Here is a 25,007-nt window from a genome sequence, read left to right on the forward strand (position 1 = left end):
AGGTGGCAAAAATTTGCCCACTGCTGCAGAATGAGATGTAAACGATGTTAAGGGAAATGTACAAGTAATTGGAATAGTGTAAGGGACAGAAAGTAGTCAAATGAATTTAAGTGAGATCCTTCAGGAAATCCATTCCTGAGACCGCATCCCACTCTGGGAAATGTAGCTGCTGTAGTTACCCTGGTTAGTGTAGTGTCTTGGTTGCAGCTGCAGGAGTGTCCTTAGGACACCCAAATATTCCCAAAATAATTTATGTCTGTCATAACATTACCGTTTTCGTTGAGGGGTAATGATTCTTTTTTAAAGTAGGTTCCATGTTCAGAGTTGAGCCCAATGCAGGATTTGAACTTGAGATCAAGACATTTAACCGACTGAGCCGCTCAGGTGCCCCAAGGGGCAGTGTGGTTTTAAAGCACAGTTTGTCAAGGGTTGTGTGGCAGGAGTAGGTGAAGGACACTTGGCCTTATTACAAGGAACCTATCTTAGAAGAAACCAATTCCCAGTGTTGGGGGCAGGGGTCAGTGTTCTACAATTGATATCCTCACAGATGGCTGGTTAGGAAATTATGTGAATTTTGTGCTGTTAAGCTACAGAAATGTCTGATAGTTTGAGTTTGTTTCCCCATGGATGATTTATTCTTTTCCTGATTTAGTCAAACCTTGAAGGACAATTTTTTTTTTTTAAGGTTTATTTTTGAGAGAGACAGAGACAGAATGCAAGTGGGTTAGGGGCAGAGAGGGAGACACAGAATCTGAAGCAAGCTCCAGGCTCTGAGCTGTCAGCACAGAGCCCAACGCGGGGCTCGAACTCACAAGCTGTGAGATCATTACCTGAGCTGAAGTCGGGACACTCAGACTGAGCCACCCAGGTGCCCCGAAGGACAATTTTTGAGTGAACATAGCTTTGGAAATGAGACTTGGGTTAACACTACCTTTTGCAGTGTGACCTTGAGGAAATCTGGACTTAGTTTTTAACCTTTAAAATGGTGACCGTAACATCAACCTTATGAGGCTGAATAACAAGAGTTTACTAGAATCTATGGACAGTTCATGTATGGAAAATTTTTGTAATTTTGGATTAACAGGATTTGAAAAACATGCAACCTACTCATTGGCCCACCTTAGAAGCTCTAAGCTGAATATAGGCAAGTCAGAAGAAAAAACACTCACTACTCAAAAGATTTCTTTTATTATAGTACATGAGCTGGCACTGATGGGAAGGAGTAGCTGTAGTGGACAACCATTGCCCTGTTTAACATCGGATGCCCATCCCAATGGCCATGAACGTGCCAAAGGTGCCTCCACTCTGCATCATGGTTTTCCCGATGCCGCCCATCAGCTCCCGGCCCCGCATTCCAATCCTAAGAGAAGAGGAAACCAAGATGCAGCAAACCAGGAACAAAAAATACAAGAAATGGCATTAACTGCCCTTTCCCAAATTACTTGAGTAGTAAATCAAGCCCTCTTGAAGTCTGGCAGGACGTTATCTCTTTGCACCTGAGATGGGTAATGACTAGCAAAAAAAGCATGCATCTTGGTCTCTGGGGCTTTTCTGATGAATAGTATTATGACCAGACTTCGGTTTTGGGGAGGCAGCTGAGGCAAAGTACCTAGAGAAACTAGTTTTTTTTCTGGTATATATAAAGACATTTGACTCTGATGGTTTCCTGGCATTAAAGCAATGATTGTGGGGTCAGATGTGTTTATGTCCCAGCTCTGCAATTTACAGGCTATGTCAACTGTAAGATGGGGATCAAAAGGTTCATAGGATTGTTCAACATTTAGAACAGTGCTCAGTAAATGGTAATTTACAATGTGGAAAAATGGAAATAATAGTCTCTACTACATGTGAAAATGACATTCAGGGTGTAGAGTTTATCTGCTTCGTATCTATATCCTGTTTCCAGTACAGTAAAATTGCTCTCAATAAGTTTCACTATGCAGAACTAGAAATAACGGCAGCAACAGTAACAACCATTTATTGAGCACTTAATATGTGCTACATTCTGTGCGAAGTGTGCTCTGATTTGATCCTTACAACTCCATGAAGTAGATGTTACTGACCTCATTCTACACTTAAGTAACCCAGACTCCAATTTGCTTAAGGTTACAGAAGGAGTAAAGAGACTTTCAGTTTGAGAGCTCATATTCTCTAGCGCCAAGGCTTCCAACCTTTCCATCCAGACTGAAGGTGGATAGGAAATCAGTCTCACTCATTAAAAGCGAGGGAACTGAAACGAAGTAGGTTCTATCCAGGCTGCAGGCCAAGTGGCGCGGGACGAAAAGGTCCGGTAGTTCCGCCCATAGATCACCGCCCTCGCCCCTCACCTGAGACAGGAAAAGGTGCCGAAGAGCGCCCCAGCCGCCATGCCCACTGCGCAGCCCATCACAAAGCCCATCTTCACGCGGTCGAAGCAGCTCGGCTGGGACTGTCCGTAGGGCCCCACGGCCACCGGCATCTGCGGGGTTCGAGGGTTAAGGGAGTGTGGGCCTAGCCGCCAGCCCGAGTCAAGCGGGGGCTGGAGGAGGCGGGGTGGGGAGCGGATCCAAGGGTTCGGGGAAGTCCAGGGAGGAAAATAAGCGCGTAACCCGACTCCATCACCCTCTTAGCGTTCGGGTCCCCGCGCCGCTGTGCCCCCACCTCACCTCGTTCGCGGCTTTGGTCGCTCAGTTCTACGTCTCACACCAAACGCGAGGCGGAGCACGCCCGCGGCCTGAGGAATTGCTTCCGGGGCGCGAGGCAGAACTTCCGGGAGCGTGTAGCAGAGTAGTGCCGCTGCTTCGGGCGGGGGGCTCTGCTAGCGGGACCATGCTGCTGCGAACCGCTTGGAGGCGGGCGGCCGCGGCTGTGCGGGCCGCTCCGGGACCCAGGTCCGAGGCGCCCGCTCGGGGGCTGCGCCTGCGCGGTACGCTCCGGGCCCCACTCACCGCCACCCTCCCTACCAGCGCGGACCTTCCCCCTTGGCGTGGCGACGCCCCGGAATATTACCGAATCTCCGTCTTCCGTCCGCTGCCCGGACCCCCTGACCCTGCTTCCTCGCTGCACCCCTCAAACTTTCTCAGGCCGGCCCTCAGTACGGTTGACTTCTCCGCGTCACCCTTCAGATTCTGCCCCACAGGCCCTCGGAGGCTTGGAGGCTCGGTCGGCCTTCAGATCTCTCCTGCACGACTTTTGGAGATGCTAGTCGTCCAGCCAGTCATCTTTGAAGGGGATCGTAGCTACTCCGTCTCCACACCCCTTCTAAATGGCTTTGCCCTTTTCGAACCCTCCCCCCTCCCAACCAGGCAATTCGAATATTGACCCAGCATCCCCTTCCAAAAACATGGTCTCTCTCCCTTACCTCCTTTTACAGTTTGTTTAAGGTCCTGATGTTTTGTTTCCTTTTCCATTGAGATTCAACCCCAGCATCCTTTTAGCTTATCTCACCTACATCCAACGTTCACCTGCTGTTTTGGATACCCTGTGGCCATAGTTGCGTTCTTCCACGCTTGGCCACTTCATACCTTTTTTTCTTTTTTTTTTTTTTTTTTTTTTTTTGGTCAGTTGTAGATAATGCCCCCCAGTCCGCTGTTCCCTCAGATACAGCCACTGCTCCGGAGGTGGAGTCAGTGCTGCGACCTCTGTATATGGACGTCCAAGCTACAACTCCTCTGGTAAGGATAGAGGGACAGCTTTCCCCAAGGCTATTTATAACATGTTGCAGAAGTGACAATGCACATAAATGACTGGATCCTGCAGAAGTGAGAGACATTGAGAAGTGTGTGTTGGGAAAAGCAATGAGCCAGGAGTCAGGAGGCTTAATTTGTAATCCACTAAAAATGGCTCTGCTACTTACAAGCTATTGACCTTGGTGAGATCACTTCAATGTAGGCACTTTGGTAGTAGTTAAATGCATAGGCTCTGGAATTAGCTGGATTGCCACTTACTAATAACTGTGTGAATTTGGGCAAGTATTACGTGGGTTAAAAGACATAAAGCAGCCCTTTAAACAGCCTGGCACATGATAAGCACTTCGATATTAATGGAAGGTTTCATCAACATGTGGACTCTTGTCATGTCCTGGCCCTTGTAGATCACATTGCCTGGCAGGAATGGAAACATGCAGAAACATCTATCAGGACAAGGCAATGTTTGTAGATTACCTGAGGAGATGGTAGAAGAATCATCTGGTAGAATGATTTAAGATGGGTTGAGAGTGGGAGTATGTTAGGCTGATGTTTGTTTAGTATCTAAGGGGATAGAAGAATGAGGCTTTGTCTAAGCAGTGTCTGAAGGGTTGGGAGTGTGTTGAGGTAGGTTGGGCAAGTCTGAGGGGATGGAGTGGGGCTTGAGTTACCTATGGACTCAAGGACACTGATATATTCTGTTTTGCTCAGGACCCTCGGGTGTTGGATGCCATGCTCCCTTACCTGGTCAACTACTATGGAAACCCACACTCCCGGACACATGCTTATGGCTGGGAGAGTGAGGCAGCCATGGAACGTGCTCGCCAGGTTGGTATAGAAGACTCTAAGAGATTCTGATGTCAGAGGTTCAGTGGACTGTGGGAGGCATTTCCTTGGTAACTCTGGGTGGAGGTGGAAGTGGTTTGGGGCTCTTTCTGGAGGAGATTTAGCGAGCAGGCCCTTGGAGTCCCTCTGAAAGCATTTTATTAGTTTTTATTTTTCCTAACTAAATGATATTTGGAATTTTATCTAATTTCTCTAAACCTCAATTTCCTCACGTCGAAGTGGAGATTGTAATAGTTCCTGCTTGTTAGGATTATTGTGTGGTTAAATGAGATCTTGCTGGTGATGTGTTTATTAACACAATGCCACAATGCTTATACATACTAGGAGCTCAACAAGTTATTTTTAAGAAATCAATATTATTATTATTTTGTGTTTTTTAAAGTTTATTTATCTATCTTTGAGAGAGAGAAAGAGAGCCTGTTCATGAGTGGAGGAGGGGCAGAGAAAGAGACAGAGAATCCAAAGCAGGCTCCCTGCTCAGCGTGGAGCCCGACTCGGGCCTTGATCCCACAACCACAAGATCAGGATCTGAGCTGAAGTCAAGAGTTGGAAGCTTAACCCACTAAGCCACCCAGGCACCCCTATTATCATTTTTTATCAGATGTGAAAAGAGCCTCAGATCTGGGATGTAACTGAATCTACCCCTTTTCTGACCCTAGAGGGTGCAGAGCTTCTTGGACAGTTGATAGAATGTAGTGGCATACTTTTTGATCCAGAGCTCTGTCCCAGCTGTGTCTGCAGTTGCATTCTTGCCTGGGAAGCTGGTGTTATTTATCTCTGTTTCTTGGTTTGCAGCAAGTAGCATCTCTGATTGGGGCTGATCCTCGTGAGATCATTTTCACCAGTGGCGCTACTGAATCTAACAACATAGCAGTTAAGGTAAGAGAACCAGAGGGCATATCTGGGCTTTCCTGACTTGGGAGATGGTGTCCCTCCATCATCTGGACTCGTATATGTATTTCCCAGCCACCCATGCCTACCTTATTGTGAATAAAAGACACAGACAAACATGTGCTCTTTCTGATTTGTTGCTTCCTTCAACCCTTTGTGATCTACTCCATCTAAGTCTTTGCTTCTGTTGAACTGAGTTCATTGAGATAGTTGGGCATGAAAGGAGGTGGCTCTTTAGCCATTGACCACTGGTGTTTTGGATGGCAGCTACTTCAGGGAGTAGATAATGGTGACTCAGACTTTTTCCCCATCCTTCTGATTTAGTCACAGAGAAGTCCAGCATCCACTTGCAGTTGGGAGTGCTTCTCTGCTTCTGGTTACCAGCTACACCCTTACATATGTGATTTGAGGGCTGCCTTCCTCTCAGCCTTCCCTTTTTTTTCTAATGAGATCTGTTTGCAACAGTTCTCTTCCCTCCCACCCTTCCTACCTTTCTTAGATTTTATTTTTAAATAATCTCTACACCCAATGTGGGGCTCGAACTTACAACCCTGAGATCAAAAATTGCATGCCTCACTGACTGAGCCAGTCAGGTGTCCCTCCTGTTTATGTAGATGCTCCCATCTTGAAGTACTGGTTGCTATGCCTTTGCAGGCATTCACTTCATTGTGGTGTCTCTCCCAATCAGATGGGTCCCCCAATATGTGGTGATGGGGAACCAATCCATGGAAGCTGGTGGCATAGGCAGTGAAAGGATTCACCCAAGTCAGAACAAAGGAGATAGAAGGAGGCAGTGGGTGGGGGCTGTTTTTAAAGGGGGAAGGTGAGGAGCTAGGGGCGCTTATGCAATTTTCCCTTTTTTGGTAACTATGCGTTGTTGGAAGTAGCCCTTTTGTTAGTTAGGGCCTATGGATATTTCAAGGTGGGTCGCCTAATGGGCCTGTCTGTATTCAGCCAGGTGGTCACGATGGGTCCTTTTGCCTGGATCAGGTTTCTATTGCTCAAGCCTGTTGTCTAAAAGAGGTCTCTTCATTCATCACCCATTCTGAGATCAGTCACTCTATCCTTGGGTTTGTGGTGCTAACAAAAGTAAAATTCAACTCTCAGTAGTCATGCTGGTGTTTCATATAACTTAATCATATTGGACTGTGCTTGGTTGCCAGGACCACTTGTGTAAATACCAAGGCTCTGAGAAAGTGTGGGCTACTGTAGGTTCAACTGTCTCCCCCACTTCTCACCTTTATCTCTCAACTGTGCTGCCAGTATTGGTTTTTCTGAGCTTAGATTGGGTGTAGGAGGCCTGGGACAGGCTCCAGAGTCATCAGTACTCTGCCTGATTCTGTTAGCAGGAAGGTGTCCTTCCTTTGGAATAGAGAAACCAGACCCAAAGTGGAGATCCTTCCAAAAATGGGGATGATTTCTGGAATGGGGAATATTTTTTAAAACTTTGAAAATGTTTGCTTTGAAAGTCTCTGCTGTTCCCAAACCTAGAGGTGAGGGATTGCTAAGAATAGTTGTGAGTTTTCCCCTTAGTCTCCTGAATAGGAGACTATTCTGTCTGTCTGTTTAGACAGAGGATTTGACACTGTAGGTAACAGATAGGAGAGAGTGGAAGGAGGTGGGGAACTTTTAAATGTTTTCCTTTTTATGTTCCTTATCCTCAAGAACGTAGTTTTCATGTAGTTATAATTTTGGCCTAATTAGTTTTATATTCTGCTTTTAAGGTAGTATTCTATAAGCTTGTGGGGGTAATGGGGTTGCACATTTTATTTCCTTTAACTCCTTTTTAAAAATTTTTAAGTGTTTTTTAATTTATTTTTGAGAGAGAGAGAGAGACAGAGTGCGAGCAGGGGAGGGGCCGAGAAAGAGACACACACACACACAGAATCCAAAGCAGGCTCCCGGCTCTGGGCTGTCTGCACAGAGCCCAATGCGGGATTTGAACTCATGAAATGTGAGATCATGACCTGAGCCAAAGTCGGACGCTTAACCGACTGAGCCACTAGGCACCCCTCCTTTCACTTTTTTTTTAATGTTTGTTTATTTATTTTTGAGAGAGAGCACAAGCCGGAGAGGGACAGAGAGAGGGAGAGGGAGACCCAGAATCTGAAGCAGGCTCCAGGCTCCAAACTGTCAGCATAGAGCCTGACACAGAGCTCGAATCCATGACCTGTGAAATCATGACCTGAGCCAAAGTCAGATGGACACTCAACTGACTGAACCACCCACGGGCCTCTCCTTAACTTTTAAAGGTAATCTGTGCAGGGATGCCCCTAGCTGGCTCAGTCCTTAGAGCATGCAACTCTTGATCGTGGGGTCATGAATTCAAGCCCCACATTGGATGTGGAGGTAAAATAAGTAAATAAATACATCTTAAAAAAATAAAAATAAAAAAATAAAGGTAATCAGTGTATATGTGATGAGATTTTTTAACCCTATAGAAAAGTTTAACATAAAGTATCTAGAGCCTGGGCGGCTCAGTTACTTAAGCATCTGCAACTCTTGATTTCAGCTTAGGTTGGGATTGAGCGCCTGTTGGGTTCTGTGCTGAGCATGGAGCCTGCTTAGGATTCTCTCTCTCTGTGTCTGAAAAATAAATAAACATTAGAAAATAATTTACAAAGAAATAATAATTAAAAAAAAGTGTAAGTCTTCCTCTTCTTTCCCTCTTATTCTGGCCCTGAATCCTGTTCTGCAAAGTTAATTCTAAACTAATTCTGTTTAGTATTGTTCCAAGAAAAAGAATTATACATACATATAGTGTATTTTAATATTTAATAATTTAATCATTATCCATACATATGTAATTTTAATATTTTCACAAACTGTAGCATGCCATATTTATTCTTCTGTAACCATTTTTTTAAACAAATTGAGCTTTTTTTTTTTTTTTTTACAAATTGAGCTTTTATGCTCTTTTAAAAATTTATTTTTTAATGTTTATTTTTGAAAGACAGAGTGCAAGCGGGGGAGGGGCAGAGAGAGAGGGAGACACAGAATTTGAAGCAGGCTCCAGGCCCCAAGCTGTCAGCATAGAGCCTGATGTGGGGCGTGAACTCATGGACTGTGAGATCATGACCTGAGCCAAAATCAGATGCTTAACCGACTAAGCCACCCAGGTGCCCTCTTCTGTAACCATTTTTAAAAAATATTTAGTTTGTGAGAGAGAGTGAGCATGTGCAAGTGAGTCAGGGGCAGAGAGAGAGAAAGAGGGAGAGAGAATCTCAGCACAGAGCCCGATGTGGGGCTCCATCTAATGAACCATGAGATCATGACCTGAACCAAAGTCAAGAGTCTGACACTCAACCAACTGAGCCTCCCAAGCACCCCTATTCTTTTGTAACTATTGATAACATACCCTATGTTCTTCCATTTCAAACTCCATAATTTTTGATATAACTACATTCTTTTTCATGTAGTTGTGTTATCATAGTTTACTATTCACTACTTTATTGTTGGATGTGTTTAATTTTTCCATTTTTTTAAAGACTGTAAATATGAGAACATATTTCATCTTTATGGCTTGATCTGTCTTTTGAAATATTCCCCTAAGGTAAATTTCCAAAAGAGGAATCACAGTTAAAGAGTGTGAATACAGCTTTTAAGACATCTTTCTAAATGATTTTCTGAAAAGATTGTAGCATAAATACTGCCATTAGCAAGCAATGAGTTCATGAGTTTCACTTTTACACTGACAGCTTTGGGTATCAGTATCAACATATTTGCATGTTTTGCTATTTAAGTAGAAATAAAGAGAGGTGATTTTTCCTGGGATGCGAGGAAATCTACCAGGGGTATATTTTCTTTTTTTAATTTTTTTTAACGTTTATTCATTTTTTGATAGAGCATGAGTGGGGGAGGGGCAGAGAGAGAGGGAGACACATAATCCGAAGCAAGCTCCAGGCTCTGAACTGACAGCACAGAGCCCAACACGGGGCTCGAACTCACGGACCATGAGATCATGACCTGAGCTGAAGTTGGACGCTTAACTGACTGAGCCACCCAGGTGCCCCAACCTGTGGTATATTTTTTACCTGTGGTATAATAAATATATTTGGTCTTTGTTCTGTTCCTGGCACAGAGCCTCAAAAATCCTTGGAGTTTCCTGAATAATAGAAATGTCTTTTGTTATTTATTACAAACCCCTTTGGACCATAATCTAACGTTATAGTAACGAAGTGACTCATGGTGGCCCCTTAGTTGCAAAGGACAGGCTGCCACTCCAGAAGGACAAAGCATGTGATTAGAGGATTGGAACTTTCAGCTCTACTTCCCTCAGGGCAAGAGAGGGGGACTCGAGATTGAGTTCAGTCCTGTGGCCAGTGATTTAATCAGTCATGTCTCTGTAACAAAACCCCCATAAAAACTCTGGACAATAAGGCTCGGAGGATCTTCCAGGTTGGTGAACTCATGGATGTGCTGGGCAGGTGGCATGCCTGGATTTACAAAGACAGGGCATGGAAACTTTGTGCCCTTCCCCTCCTCAGACCTCGCCTATGCATCTCTTCCATTTGTCTGTTCCTGAATTATATCCTTTATAATAAAACTCTAATAGTGTAGTGCTTTCAGTGAGTTCTGGGAGTCATTCTGGTGAATTATTGAACCTTAGGGGGCTGTGGGAACTCCTGAATTTGTAGCCAGCTAGGCAAAAGTCCTGGGGAGTGGCTTGTGACACCTGGGCCTTGTGGCTGACATCTGAAGTGGGGTTAGTCTTGTGGACGTGAGTCCCTTCATCTGTGGGGTTTGCCCTAACTTAGGGTAGTTAGTGTCAGAATTAAGTTGAATTGTAGGATATATACTTGGTGTCACAGAGTTAATGTTGGAGCACAGAACCCTTGCCTACTTTTTCTTTCAAGTGGGATTGAAGTGCTTGCTGTCTCTCTGAGCATATTCTCCTTCGTTTCACCACCACCAATCTCTAGGGGGTGGCCAGGTTCTATAGGTCACGGAAAAAACACTTGATCACCACTCAGACAGAGCACAAATGTGTCTTGGACTCCTGCCGTTCACTGGAAGCTGAGGGCTTTCAGGTCACATACCTCCCAGTGAAGAAGAGTGGGATCATCGACCTGAAGGTAGGAGTGGCTACTGGCAGAAGGGGCAACATAGGAGGGGCTTGGTTTCAGCCTGTAAATTTGTGTTTTTAGCCTCAGTCAGAGCTTGAAGGACTAGACCTAATGGTGAGGGGGAACTTAGAGAAATAAGCCTGGGAGAGAAACTGAGCATATGTTTCCCCTTGAGTGTGTATTGTCTTCCTTTTCTCTGGAGGATTTGTTTCTCAGCTTTGTCAGTGCTTCCTGGTTTATATGAGGACCACTGGGTGTCTGTGCAGGATGCCAGGGACTCAACACTCACCATGGCAAAGCTCTGGCCTCCTCCTTCCCTGTACTTAGTTTCTCATCCCTCTAAAGAAGAGCTGTAGTTTTTGTGAAGAATATTTCCCTTTGTGGCCCATATCCTTATATGTACATTTTGGGTAGTGAGTTCATGCATCTTGTCCACCAGATTTTGGATACCAGCATCCCTAGTCAAATCCTAAGATACAGTTTGTAGACAGAGTCCTGTCATATGCAAGTAGAGATAATTTCATTTCTTTGTTGCCAACCTGGATGCCTTTTTTTCTTCGTACCCAGTTGCCCTGGCAAAACCTACTAGTACAAAGTTGAATAGAAGTGGTGAGAACAGACACCCTGTTTTGCTCCTGATCTTGGATGAAAGCTTTGCCCATAAATATGATGTTAACTTTGGATTTTTCATAGTTGCTCTTGCATAAATGTCCTTTGTTAGACTGAAGTTCTCTTCCAAGTTTTTTGATTTTGTTATTGTTGGTGTTATCATGAAAGCATTTTGGTTTTATGAGGTTTTTTTTGGTGCTTATTGAGGTAGTCATATGTTTTTTTTCTCTATTAATATGGTGTATACATTGATAGGTTGCTGGATTTGGTTTCCTAGTATTTTGTTAAAGATTTTTGTATATCTATATTCATTAGGGATATCGATCTGTAGTTGTGTGATATCTTTGTCTGGTTTTGATATCAGGGTAATACTGGTCTCAGAATAGACATGTTGGTTCTAACCTACTGTTTCAGTATTGATGACCACTGCACCCTTCATACAACCCTCCACTTCAGCCACACTGCCTGCACAACTCCCTGATATGCCCTAGTCAGTCCTGCTGTGGGCCTGTTCTCACATATCCCCTCACCTTTGATCTGTTGTCCTTTTCTTTGCACATACCTTAATTTTCTCCCTCTTTTAAAAAAGTTAGCTCAAGCTCACTTCTTTGCTGAAGTCTTTTTGGATGCTCCAACCCCTTTAAATATGTTTTTTTTTTTTTTTTTTCCAAATTCCTTAAATTCCTTAATGGCTTTTTACTTTTGTGCTCTGTTGTATGTTTATGCCTATCTCTCCACTAGATTAAGTCTCTTGAATGCTAGGAGCACTTTTTTTCTGCCTTTTGATTTCTCATAATACTTCACATGTGTCTTTTTCCACCTCATAGTATTTATTATGCCTTAGCGTCTGGCACTAGGGACACAAGGATTAACAAGACAAGCTCAGTCCCTGCCTTCAGGGAGCTTACATTCTAGTGAAGAGTACAGTTAACATAGAAACAAATGAAATAATTACAAATTGGGATAACTGCTATGAAGGAAGCAAACAAGAAACTGAGAGAAACATGACATTGAGAACTTCTATTAGACCAGTGTCAGGGAAAGCAGGATGTTGGTAGGCTGATTAATAATTCCTTTAAGATAACATTTTAGTCAGATGAGGTCCCTGCCTCAGTGCTGTTACCAGTAACCTTGTTTTTTGCTACTTACTTTAGTTGTTTGCAGCTTACTCTGACCACCTTACATAGGAAAGGCTGTCCCTTTTTTAATTAAACTTGTAATTTTTAATAAAGATAGTTTTTATTATTATTTTTATTTTAGAGAGAGAGAGCACAAATGGGGGAGAGGGGCAAAGGGAGAGAGAGAATCTCAAGTAGGTTCCACCCTCAGCACTGAGTCTGATGTGGGGCTCGATCCCACAATTCTGGGATCATGACCTCAGCTGAAATACAGAGCCAGATGCTCAGCTGGCTGAGCCACCCAGGCTATTTTTATTTATTTATTTATTTATTTACTTACTTACTTACTTATTTATTTGAGAGAGAGAGAGGGGTGGAAGGTAATGACAGAAGGAAAGGGAGAGAGAGAATCTTAAGCAGGCTCCACTCCCGGGGTAGAGGAGGACACGGGTATTGCCCCTAAACTTTTTAAATAATTGTAGATTCACATGTGGTTTTAAGAAATAATACAATGAGATCTCATGTACCCTTTACCCAGTTTCCCTCATGATAATATCTTGCAAAAGTGTAATCCAGTATCCAACCAGGTGTTAAAAATAAGCCCATCGACTCTATCAAAGGAGGGATGCAGAGACTCAGAGCACAGTGATGTGAGGCTTTTATCAGTGTTCTTCCAAGAGCGGGTATCTGATGGACAGTCATACTTAGGGCAGTTACAGCAGACAATTTATCTCCTAGCATGCAAGTCCCTCCCCTGGTTCCTCATTGGCTGAATACTACAGAGGTTACTGCCTTATCTGGACATTGCCTATGCACACGTAAGGCAAAAAGTAGTCTGGTTGCAACAAATGTACATTCCCTGAGGTGACGCAGAGACTTTCAGTCCCTCCTCCCTTTGTTCTTTGGTGCATACTCATTGCAAAGCCCGCAAAAATAAGCCCACAAAGCAGAGAGGGGAAGAAGAACCAGAAAGTGAAGTGTCTAAAGGTTTGGGACTCCATTGTGGAGGGGTGGGTTTCGTATATTTCCAGTGTGTTGTAATCCTATTGTTAATTAGATAGCAGAACTTTTATTTGGTATTTCTGAAAATGAATCATCTCCCTTATTTCTCACACAGGGTAATGACTTGGATAGAGTCTGCCAATCTTGTTCTCATTTCCCCAGTTTCACTTGTGCTTATTCGTCATGTGTAGGTTTGTGTAACTACCATCACTGTCAAATTATAGTTTCCTCACTGCAGTGATGCTTCATGTTCTGTTAAAACCACTAATTTGATCTCCATTTCTTTAATTTGTCATTTCAATAATGTTACATAAATGGAATCATAAAGTATGTAACCTTTCGGGACTGGCTTTTTTCACTTAGGGTAAGTCTCGTAAGCCATTTAGTTTGTTACGTGTCTCAGTAGTTTGTTCCTTTCTATCAGTTAGTCGTATTCCGTGGTATGGAGGCACCAGTTTAGCCAGTCACCCATTGAAGGACATCTGGGTTGTTTCTGGGTTTTGGCTGTTATGCCGAAAGCTGGTATGAACATTTATATATAGGTTTTTCGTGTGAATCTGTTTTCATTTCCCTGAGATAAATGCGCAACAGTGCAATTACTACATCATAGGTAATCTCATGTTTAGTTTTATAAGAGGCAAAAACTGCCAGACTCTTTTCCGGTATGGCTGTATCATTTTACGTTTGTATTAGTAGTAATAACCAAGTGTTTCAATGATGTAGTTTCTTTGAATCCTTGCCAGCATTGTGTTGTCACTATTTTTTTTTTAACCACTCTGATAGGTATTTAGTAAAAGGCCCCGTTTTAAGACTGAGCTTGCCCGTGTTCTGAGTTAGGGAGGATTTTGTTGGTACTATATAGTCTTCTTGCTCCTGATACTCTTAGGAACTAGAGGCTGCCATCCAGCCAGATACCAGCCTGGTCTCAGTTATGACTGTGAACAATGAGATTGGAGTGAAGCAGCCCATTGCAGAAATAGGTGAGTATCTTGGGTGGACCTTGATGCTTGCCCACCACTGGGATCCATCTGAGGAGCAGGAGTGGTCTCCTGGGAGTGGGAGGGAGATCAAGGGAAAGGGAGTTTCAGTTCCTTGTTTAAAGACCTATTGTATATGGCATAGCCAGTATTTGAATCCAGGTCTAGTATCCTTTATGTTCTTTTCATTTAACTGCAGTTGGTGCCGAAACAAAACACTACCGTTTTTTTCTCTTCCTCTTTCACCTTTGTTACTTTAGAACATCTTGTTATTGTGCTCACTTAGAGTCAGAGACTCACTGTAACTCCTAGGACACATTAGGAAAAGATCTGCTAATCTTTGCTTCCTGGAAATTAAAAAGGATGTAAAAGTCAATTTGATGTATTGAAAGACCAGTGTTAACAAGGTAGGAAGAGTTTTATGCATCAGGATATCAAGCATGTTTTGATTTGGTGATTTGTACTTGCCCTTATTTAATCAAGGCAGCTAGCTGAGAATGACAGAGTGAGAGGGAGAGAGGGAAAGAGAGAGGAAGAGAAAGAGAGAAGTTATTTACTATATGGCTAGAGGCTAATGCCAGATGCAGTTTTGCTTTAGAACTCATGGTACATTGTTGGATCACTGCCAGGTGACTTCCCAGCATTGTGCTATGATTTCCCCTTTGTTGTTTCCTCAGGACAGATTTGCAGTTCCAGAAGGGTATATTTCCATACCGATGCAGCCCAGGCTGTTGGAAAAATCCCACTTGACGTCAATGACATGAAAATTGATCTCATGAGCATCAGTGGTCATAAAATCTATGGTCCCAAAGGTACCAGCCCCTCCTTGAGTTCCTTTGCTCAGACCTCCTATTAAAACCCTAGATAGATGTTCCTTGAACTCCTTTGGAATTACCATTGCTGTCAGAGGAAGTTGTACATTCATAGTGCTTTGCAGAATGCAGAATGCAGAATTGCTAATGCAAGTGTCCTTTAACAATAACCAAGAATGCTTGCCTATTTGTAGACTCTTGCTGCTAACTGTGTATAGCAGTCTATTGTTGCATGGTCTCTTTAGAAAATCCTTAGAAGGCAAGTAGTTTAATTTGGTTGAGGAACAAAGGGTTTTGTCATATCAAATTAAGCTAAATAAGTCCAGCTGTCTTGTCTTCCCCACTGTGATAGCAATGTTCTTTGAGTCCTTTATTCCTTATGTGTTTCTGTAGCCTGAGGAAGATTGCACTTTTATATCTCTTGGTATTTATTACTTTTTTTATTTTTTATTTTTTTTTAATGTTTGTTTATTTTTAAGAGAGAGAGGGAGAGAGAGAGCCGGGGAGGGGCAGAGAGAGAGGGAGACACAAAATCTGAAGTAGGCTTCAGGCTCTGAGCTGTCAGCACAGAGCCCGACGCTGGGCTCAAACTCACAAATCACAAGATCATGACCTGAGCCAAAGTCGGACACTCAGCTGACTGAGCCACCCAGGCGCCTCTCTTGGTGTTTATTCCTAGATTTAATAGTCTGTATTCCTGTTAGCCTCTCAAGAGTGTGTTTCCTTTGGTCCTATTGGCCTAGGAATGTTTCCTAGCTAGAATTCTGTCTTGTCACTCCAATCTTTGGGAAGAGACTTTTGTTTTCTATTTTATGGAGGTAGCCATAAAAACAAACAACAACTCCTCTGTCTCTGGGGTGAGGGCCTATGGGGGTTGATAATGCTGGTACACATTCTATGTACACCCTGAGCTGCACACCCTGAGGAAAAAGCTGTGATAGCTCCTGGAAGTATGTAAGATACCTTCTTTTCAAGGTTCCCAGAGGTTATAAAGAGTGTTTTTGTGAGCTATTATTGAAAAAAAAATTTTTTTTAACGTTTATTTATTTTTTGAGAGAGAGCATGAGCGGGGGAGGGGCAGAGCGAGAGGGAGACACAGAATCCGAAGCAGGCTCCAGGCTCTGAGTTGTCAGCACAGAGCCTGACGTGGGGCTCAAACTCACAAACTGAGATCATGACCTAAGCCGAAGTCGGACACTTAACCAACTGAGCCACCCGGGCGTCCCTTGTGAGCTATTACTTATTTATTTTTTAGGTTTATTTATTTTGAGAGAGAGAGAGAGAGAGAGAGAGAGCTTGTGAATGAGCTTGCACAGGAGTGGGAGAGGGGCAGATAGAGAATCCCAAGCAGGCTCCCTTCTGTCAGCACCCAGCCTTAGTAGGCTCCTGAGATCATGACCTCATGAGGTCATGACTTGTGAGGAAATCAAGAGTTAGTTGGGCGCTCAACCGACTGAGCCACCCAGTCGCCTTATGAGCTATTATTTTAAAAGCACAACAGGTTGGGGCACGTTGAGCGTCCAGCTTTGGCTCAGGCTGTGATTTCACGATTTGTGAGTTCTAGCCCTGCATGGGGCTCACTGCTGTCAGCGCAGAGCCTGCTTCAGACCCTGTGTCCACTTCCCCTTTCTCTGCCCCTCCCCTGCTTGTGCATATGTGCACACTCACTCTCTCTCTCTCTCTCTCTCTCTCAAAAAGAAATAAACATTATAAAAAGTAATAAAAGTATAACAGGCATTCTATCTTTTATTAAAATAGATAGATAGCCAATAGTTGCCTTTATTGGCTTTTATTGTAGATGTATCTATTTTGACAAAACCAATTGAGCAGAAGCTCTGATCAGCAATTAAATGTGTAGAGGTCTCTCACTACCCAAACTTATGCTTTCACAAAGAAGGGGACTCAGTTGATTTAGATAACATTATGTCCTTCACTATGCAGACAAGGGTCTGTGCATATGCTCTCTGAACTTGGGAACCACAGAGATTCACATAGTAAGGATATTTGAATTTGATGAGGAAATGAGATATTTCTTGATTAAGTATCATTTGTTACATAAGTTATTTCAAAACTAGGGTCCTTGGTAATAAATTTGGAAAGTACTGCCTTAGTTTTGATAGTACCTACAATCTCTGCCTAAGGAATTGTTCTTTGTGGAAGAAGATGAACTTTACCGAGTGGCCACTCTGTTTAAAACCTTTGACTACTTTGTGAGTATCTTTGCACATTCATGCTCATATTTGGCATGAAATTCCTGTAAGTGGGTTTGATGGCTATTAAGTTATATACATTTTTTTAATGTCTATTTATTTTTGAGATAGCATGCACGCGCAGGGGAGGGGCAGAGAGAGAGGGGAACAGGAGATCCAAAGTGGGCTCTATGCTGACAGCAGAGAGCCTGATGCAGGGCTCAAACCCACAAACCAGGAGATCATGACTTGAGCCGAAGTTGGATGTTTAACCAACTGAGCTACCCAGGTGCCCCTTAAGTTACATAAATTTTTAAGCTTTGATACACTGGGAGATTGTACTAATTTTTAATTCTATTCTGATCTATCCCTGTATTTTCCTCAAAGTTTTTTTCTTTTTTTTAAGATTTTATTTTTAAGTACTCTGTATACCCAGCATGGGCTCAAATTTGAACATCCCCTAGATCGAGACTCACATGCTCCACTGACTGAGCCAGCCATGCCCCCACCCGCTTTTTAACAATTTTATTCTATTTAGACAAGGTAGTATATTTACAAAGTTCTCAATTCAAAAGCTACAAAAAAGTACAAAGCCAGAAAGTCTCTCACTTCTGTCTACCACTCATGTAGTTCTCCTCTGGGGAAGCTATTTTTTGAATATTTTTCTAGGATTATTCTATGCATTTACAAGGAGATATATATATATATATATATATATATATATATATATATGTATGTATTTTTTCCCTCTCCTCCTCCTCTGTTTTTACTCAGAAAATAGCTTATTATACTCATTGTTCTATTTCTTCCTTTTTTTCCACCTAATTATTTTTTAAATGTTTATTTACTTATTTGTTTTGAAAGAGAGTGAGAGAGTGAACGAGCAAGCATGCTAGGGAGGGGCAGAGAGAGGGAGAGAGAGAATTCCAAGCAGGCTCTGTGCTGTCAGCGTGGAGCCCAACATGGGGCACGAACTCATGAACCCTGAGATCATGACCTGAGCCAAAATCATGAGTCAGACGCTTAACCAACTGAGCCACCCAGGCACCAACCCCCCCCCCTTTTTTTTAAGTAAAGTACAAATTTTATTCAGATTTCACCAGTTTTCCAACAGTGTATCTTGGAGATTTTAAAGTGGCAATACAAAAGGAGCTTCCTTTTTGTTTTATATACCAACTTTGTAATCCATTGTGTTGACGGTATCATAATTTATTTGCCCATTGCCTTGATGATGAATATGTGAGTTGTTTCTGGTATTTTGCTATTATGACTAATGCTGTATTTCATGATGTTATTTCAGACATGCATAGGGAGCTACTTGAAACCATTCGGTCATGACTCCTGGTAGTTATCTCATGATGTTAAATAATTTTGATAAATATCATGCTTTTACTTCTATTTCTCCTTTTCCTCCAACTTTTTTTATTTTGAAAAATTTCAAGCTTACAGAAAAGCTGAAAGAATATTTTGACCGCTTTTGAAAGTGAGATTTTGTTTCATCTGCCTTTTTCTTTTTTTCTCTTTTGTAACAAACTTTGTTTCCCAGGGGTTGGTGCCATCTACATTCGCCGCCGACCCCGTGTACGTGTGGAGGCCCTGCAGAGTGGAGGGGGGCAGGAGCGGGGTATGCGGTCTGGGACAGTGCCCACACCCTTGGTGGTGGGGCTGGGGGCCGCATGTGAGGTGGCACAGCAAGAGATGGAGGTATGGGGAGAGCAGTTCCCTTCCTCAACTTCTTCCCCTGTGCTGGGTCTTCACTTAGAGGGTTCTCAGCACAACTGAGTCAGACTTCTGCCGGAAGAGGAGGTTTAAGAAATCCATCCTTGTCCCAGTGCTGCTGACATTTTGTTTGGAGGGAGGTGTTATGGGCTCCAAAATCCAGGCCTTTTCAGAAATTATTGGCTCACTTATTGGTAGCTTATTGGAACCATGTGTCCAGTTATTGAGCACCTTTGCATGCCAGGTGCTGTGCTCAGTGCTGGGGATACAGTGGTCTCCATGAGTAACACAGGATGATAGGTGGGTCTGATGCATAGTCACTTCTGGGCACTGGAATAGGACTCCTTGTCTTGTGTATTTCTGAGCTGCTAATGGTCACTATGCTTAGTCCTCCCTTGCCTGCTCCTCAGTATGACCATAAGTGGATCTCAAAGTTAGCAGAGCGACTGACAAAGAAAATAATGAATAGCCTTCCCGATGTGGTGATGAATGGGGACCCTGAGCACCATTACCCAGGTATGGACATGCCCTTTCTATCTCCATTCTGGAAGAGCCTGAGACTTTGCAACTCCTCTCACAGTGATTCTCTCTCCAGGCTGTATCAACCTCTCCTTTGCATACGTGGAAGGGGAGAGTCTGCTGATGGCACTCAAGGATGTTGCCTTATCCTCGGGGAGGTGAGTTGGACTGGATAGACAGGAAGGGTTCATCAGCCTGACCTCTCAGTGGTATAAGACATTATTAGGCTTCCTAGTGTGGAGATGTCAGGCACAAGAGCTCCTGGTCATCTTGTAAGTGCCTGTTTTTTAGCTGGCTTGGCACTCGCTGAAGTTTGTGATCTTAGGAGGGCTTCCTGGGGTAGGACTTTGTGCCTTTTGTGGTCCCAGGAGATGCATGCATCTGATCTAATGTTATACTAGCAGTTCTGTTGCAGAACCCCAGAATTGAAGGATGTTCCAAAGGCCACCAAGGGTTTAGCTGCCATCTAGGCTGGTACTGATGGTGTGTTCAACCATAGGAGAGTGAGCACCTGGTTCTCTGCTGCCTGTGGTTGTCAGTCCCAGTTTATGTGGTATCATGCTCTGTCATGCTTTGGGAGTGTCCATGCTGAAGGGTCAGAGGAGCTAGGGTCACATCCCAGAAAATGCAGGCAGCATTGGGCCCTTTAGCTCTACCAGATTAGAATGTCTCTTGTATCTCCATATAATGACTTCAGGGACCTGGGGTGGGAGCAAGATGAGAGATTTGTGGCTAAAAGCAGATGCTGATGATGAATTGAGCAAGACTCCTTGTCTTTCTTCTCAGTGCCTGCACGTCTGCATCCCTGGAGCCCTCTTATGTCCTTCGAGCAATTGGCACTGATGAGGATTTAGCTCACTCTTCTATCAGGTCAGTCGGTTGAGCTGCAACATTTATGAAACCATCCTCTTTTGTATTCTTCACTTCCTGTTATAGTCTCCTCATACTTGTTTTTCTTATCCCTTCTTGATTCTTCTTGAAAGTTCCTAGAGCAGCAATTCTCAGAGCTCATTGAGTATCCTCTGGAAGTTTGTGAAAGTTGAAGATTTCTTTTATTTATTTATTTATTTTTTCAGTTTGTAATAATTTATTTTTATTTATTTATTTTTTGACTTTTATTTATTTTTTTAATTTACATCCAAGTTAGTTAGCCTATAGGAAAGTTGAAGATTTCTGAGTCTCACACTCAGAGATTCTGACTCACGAGGACTGAAGAGAAATAGGAAACGTCTCGGTGACTCTAATATGGGTGATCCACAAACCCTGTTCTGAGAAACTCTGACCATATTCTTTTCCCATGTTTTTTGTGGAATAGATTTTCATTGAGTATTTGCTGAATGAATTTACCCTGGTGCCAGAGTTCAGATGTGGAACTCTTCTCTTATACCTTTTTTCAGGTTTGGCATTGGCCGTTTCACTACAGAGGAGGAAGTAGACTATACAGTGGAAAAGTGCATTCACCATGTGAAGCGTCTTCGAGAAATGAGGTATGCACTATGCCCCAGAGACCCTGTGGAAGAAATTGAAGTCCTGACCCTTCTCTTGCTCTCAGGCTATGTGTTCACACTGACAGAAACCAGCCTTTGAGAACACATGGATCTTAGGATTTAGAAGTTCCACAAAATTGGGGCTGCTGGCTGGCTCAGTTGGTAGAACATGTGACTCTTGATCTTGGGGTTGTGAGTTCAAGCCCCACGTTGGGTGTAGAGCTTACTTAAAAAAAAAAAAAAAAAAAAAAAGTTTCACAAAGCAAGAAGGTGAATCTCCTTGGCTACTTGTTTTCAGAATATGACAAAGTACTTTTAAAAATTAAAGAACTGGGGTGCCTGCATGGCTCAGTTGGTTAAGCATCCGAATTTTGATTGAGGCTCAGGTCATGATCTTGTGGTTCATGAGAATCGAGCCCTGCATCAGGCTTTGCACTATTAGTGTGGAGCCTCCTTGGGATTCTCTCTCTCCCTCTCTTTCTGCCCCTACTCCTGTGTGTGCCTTTCTCTATCAAAATAAATAAACATTAAAAAAAAAAACTAAACAACTACATAAATTCAGATGTTTTTCATTATTATAGTATTAATAGTTGTCATTGCAGCAATATCAATACAAAATTAGGGATTTGTAGACTAACTAGAAAAAAATCTCCCTTTAAGATAGAGATTCTTACTTTGGGTTCTGCAACTAGACTTCAGGAGGTATATGATAGCCCTGAAATTGTATGCTAAGTGTTGTTTTGTTGTGCATTTTCTTTGAAAGAAAGTCCATAGTTTTCATCAAATTCTCAAAGATTAAGAACTACTACTCAGAGTGTTCTTTGTAGAAGTCTTTATAAGTAAGGTCAAGAGATGCTTTGTCAGCCAGCTGCCACTAGGGCTTCCCTTAGTAGCCATAGAGCTCCACTTCTTCCTGGAGACATTGAGGCCTCTGGATTTTTTCAGAGCTCTGTCCTGGTTAAATTCAACTTTCAAGATTCTCTTGATCTAGTTATTGAGAGTGAGAAAGTTCAGATATATACTCTTCTTCCTTTGACAAACTTTCTGAGGCCTTTCTGGGCTCTCGATTTTCATTCCCAGGGTCTAGTTGTATTGCTTAAATATCTACTGCTTCCTTAATTTTCTTAGGCTCAAGATTCCTTCTTGGCTTGATTTTTTGGTACTCTGGCACACTCAAAGGGCATTTCTACTAGACCATGCCACAAAGCCTTATTCTTCTTATCTGTGTGGCTTCAGCATCTTCCCCCTATTCCTTGTGACCTTTACAAACTGAATTGAACCTAGTTTCATTAGCCCTCAGCTAAAGCTTTATTTTGTTTTAATTTATTTTATTTTAGAGATAGAGAGCACGAGGAGGGGAGAGGGGCAAAGGGAGAGAGGGAGAGAATCTCAAGCAGCTCCGTGCTCAGTGCGGAGCCTATGTAGGGCTCAGTCTCACGACTGTGAGATCATGACCTGAACCAAAATCAAGTCGGACACTTAACCAGCTGAGACACCCAAGCACCCCTAAAGCTTTATTTTGTGAGTCTATGACAATAAGAGACCTCTAAAAACAAAAGACAGGGGCATTTGGGTGGCTCAGTTGGTTAAGTGTTGGACTTTGGCTCAGGTCATGATCTCATGGTTCATGAGTTCAAGCCCCACGTCGGACTCTGTGCTGACAGCTCAGAGCCTGGAGCCTGCTTCAGATTCTGTGTCTCCTTCTCTCTCTGCCCTTCCCCCACTTGTGCGCGCTCTCTCTCTCTCTCTCTCTCTCTCTCTCTCTCTCTCTCAAAAATAAATAAACATTAAAAAAAAAAGACAGGAAGGAGGTGGCTAACTTTAAGGAGCCATGAAAAATGTCATACATAGAAAGGCATGCTGGGAATGCATGGTGTAAAGGAGAGGGATAAATCAAGAACAGAATGAAATTGCATAGAAAAAAAGTAACTGGGGAAATACAAACCACACATTGCATGGTCAAAATACATTGAAGTAATATCTGGTCTGGGAATATTGTCTGAGGCATTCAAGCTGAAGGGAATCAGAGCTTAGTAGTTATTTCTCAGCAGTAGTTCTTGTATGAGATGGAATGCTCAGGTCTAAGATCCAAGAGTTACTTTTGAATTGGAATCACAGTCAAACTCTGGGAAGATGAGGCTGGTAGGAATTGGATAAGAGTGCTATATACCCAGATAAATTAAGGCTAAGCTCTAGCCCCACCTGAGAAATAGAGTAAAACCCAGAAAGAAGTATTGAAAAGTGGTCCATGTGTGGTGGGGATGAATAGAGAGGCTGAAACTTGCTTACACAGGTCCTAAGGGTCTTGGTTCCACCAGAGAGACTGTGTCCATAGTCTCTCATGATTGGGATGAGAGCTTCTTGAATGTGGCCACAACCTGATGCCATTGGCTTGGCCCCACTGGAGCTGAGCCTAGGGTACCCAGTTATTGTTTGCTGGCAGCTGTGGAGATGTTAGAGCTGACAAGGATTTAGAGAGAGCTGGGAAAGACTTGCTAACCACTATGTTGGGTCTGTGAGGGCAAGGAAGTGGAGAGACAAGAAGAGATGGAGACGCAGGGCTCAGGGGTCAGAGACCAATGTTGGCTATTTCCTATCTAAGCCCTAACTCACTCAGTTTCTCTTTTCTTTGGCAGCCCTCTCTGGGAGATGGTACAGGATGGCATTGACCTCAAGAGCATCAAGTGGACACAACACTAGAAGAGTAGGCCTCTGACTTTGTGCTGACCTGGCTTCTGCCTCATCAACCCATGCTAACCTGGGTATCTTGTTACACCCAGTGGACGCTTCATGTTCAAACCACAATTGGTGTAGCCCAGTTGACTTCAGCATTTGTCCACCTCCAAGATAGAAACAACAAGAAAACTATCTTTCCTGAGCCTCAGCCCCTTTGTTGGAGAACACTCAACATTTCTCTTCAGGAGTCCTTCTCTGGTCTTACAGTGAATGGATATTCTTGGTGGGGAGAGCCAGAGGAACTGGAAGAAGTTTCTTTGTTCAGGGGCCTCAGTGATCTGTGTGGACTTTTGAATGTTGCTTACTACTGCTCAGCAAGACTGATTCCTTCAGGAGCAAGCATAATCAACTATTTAATTTCTTTTTTGGTCCCAAACGCCACCTCTTCATGTTGTAGACTGAACAGCAAATTTCTTAGAAGGCTTGTCTCCTGTTCTTGTCCTTCATTTCTTTTGACCTAATGAAGCTAAAAATATCTATATGCCTCCATCTACTCTTCTAATAATTTATGTTTCTTTTTTAAAAATTGTTAATTTGCAGATTAGAGAAATAAAATAACCTTCCTCTATTAATTCGTGACTTTATGAAAGTCTCAGGGAAAATTCCATGCTGTGCTTGGGAATCATGGAGCAGACTACCACTCCACTTGATTTCCATAGATGACTGTCTGCTTGTATAGCTCTTCATTCATCAGTTATTTGAGTGGCTGTCAGGAGCCTAACATTCTTCTGAGTATTGGACCAAAAGACCCTGCCCTCATTGAGCTTTCATTCTAGTAGAGAAACAAAAAATAAATAAACAAATAAAGCTATTATTGATTGTGATGGGTGCTATAGAAGAAATATAATGGTAAGAGGAAATAACAGGGAGAAACTACTATGCTAGGTATGCTAGGAAACCTTTTTTAAGGAGTGTTACTTAAGCAAAAACCTGATTTCCAGCCATGAAAGAACTAGAGATGAATGAGAAATTAGAAGCAACTGGAAGAGCAAAGGGCCTGAGGTATGAAAAAGCATGATGTGTTTGAGAAACCTGTAGAGGGCAAATGCAGTTTCCATCTGTGGGTCTGACACTGTAGATGGATAGTTACCAGCACTAAAAAATCAAGAGAAAAAATAGATTACATTGGCATATTTTAAGTATTTTTTTGTTTTTTACTTTTTAAAAAAAGTTTATTTATTTTTAAGTAATCTCTACACCCATGGGGGGCTAGAAATACAACCCGGAGATCAATAGTCTCATGCTCATGACTGAGCCAGCCTGGTAACCCTTAAGTATTTTATTTATATTATATATTTGAATGTGCATACCTGGTTGCAAATGTATTATGTGAGTGATGGTCAAAAAAGTTTGAAAGCTACTAGCTAGAAG

The 25,007-nt window shown here is 42.8% G+C and overlaps 2 protein-coding genes across 4 annotated transcripts; one reads left to right on the forward strand and one right to left on the reverse strand.

Annotated features, from left to right (window-relative positions):
• Positions 1 to 699: 699 nt before the first annotated feature.
• On the reverse strand, positions 700 to 2,786 carry ROMO1 (reactive oxygen species modulator 1). Its single transcript, XM_015071012.3, has 3 exons — positions 2,646 to 2,786; positions 2,328 to 2,458; positions 700 to 1,360 (listed from the first exon to the last, which is right to left on the reverse strand). The coding sequence occupies exons 2-3, from the start codon at positions 2,456 to 2,458 to the stop codon at positions 1,252 to 1,254; spliced, it is 240 nt and encodes a 79-aa protein (XP_014926498.2). The 5' UTR covers positions 2,646 to 2,786; the 3' UTR covers positions 700 to 1,251.
• NFS1 (NFS1 cysteine desulfurase) lies at positions 2,771 to 24,204 on the forward strand. 3 transcript variants are annotated; one of them, XM_027069973.2, is made up of 13 exons: positions 2,771 to 2,905; positions 3,544 to 3,653; positions 4,377 to 4,493; positions 5,307 to 5,390; positions 10,325 to 10,477; positions 14,084 to 14,177; positions 14,852 to 14,986; positions 18,722 to 18,879; positions 19,305 to 19,410; positions 19,490 to 19,571; positions 20,200 to 20,283; positions 20,811 to 20,900; positions 23,537 to 24,204. In XM_027069973.2, the coding sequence occupies exons 1-13, from the start codon at positions 2,809 to 2,811 to the stop codon at positions 23,598 to 23,600; spliced, it is 1,374 nt and encodes a 457-aa protein (XP_026925774.1). In that variant the 5' UTR covers positions 2,771 to 2,808; the 3' UTR covers positions 23,601 to 24,204. The 3 variants fall into 3 exon arrangements, with proteins under 3 accessions (XP_026925774.1, XP_026925775.1, XP_053055996.1); XM_053200021.1 differs by having other exon boundaries at positions 2,772 to 2,905; positions 3,550 to 3,653; XM_027069974.2 differs by lacking the exon at positions 10,325 to 10,477.
• The last annotated feature ends 803 nt before the right edge of the window (positions 24,205 to 25,007 follow it).

This window comes from Acinonyx jubatus, chromosome A3, assembly GCF_027475565.1.
Source record: "Acinonyx jubatus isolate Ajub_Pintada_27869175 chromosome A3, VMU_Ajub_asm_v1.0, whole genome shotgun sequence".
Taxonomy (NCBI): Eukaryota; Metazoa; Chordata; class Mammalia; order Carnivora; family Felidae; genus Acinonyx; species Acinonyx jubatus.

Bases quoted from the DNA above. Each gene is read 5' to 3' on its own strand.
- ROMO1 (XM_015071012.3), bottom strand. From the start codon at position 2,458: ATGCCGGTGGCCGTGGGGCCCTACGGACAGTCCCAGCCGAGCTGCTTC. The intron at 1,361-2,327 runs GTGAGGGGCGAG...CTCTTCTCTTAG, and splicing joins GGCACCTTTTCCTGTCTCAG to GATTGGAATGCGGGGCCGGG.
- NFS1 (XM_027069973.2), top strand. From the start codon at position 2,809: ATGCTGCTGCGAACCGCTTGGAGGCGGGCGGCCGCGGCTGTGCGGGCC. The intron at 19,572-20,199 runs GTGAGTTGGACT...CTTTCTTCTCAG, and splicing joins GTTGCCTTATCCTCGGGGAG to TGCCTGCACGTCTGCATCCC. The intron at 20,901-23,536 runs GTATGCACTATG...TTTCTTTGGCAG, and splicing joins AAGCGTCTTCGAGAAATGAG to CCCTCTCTGGGAGATGGTAC.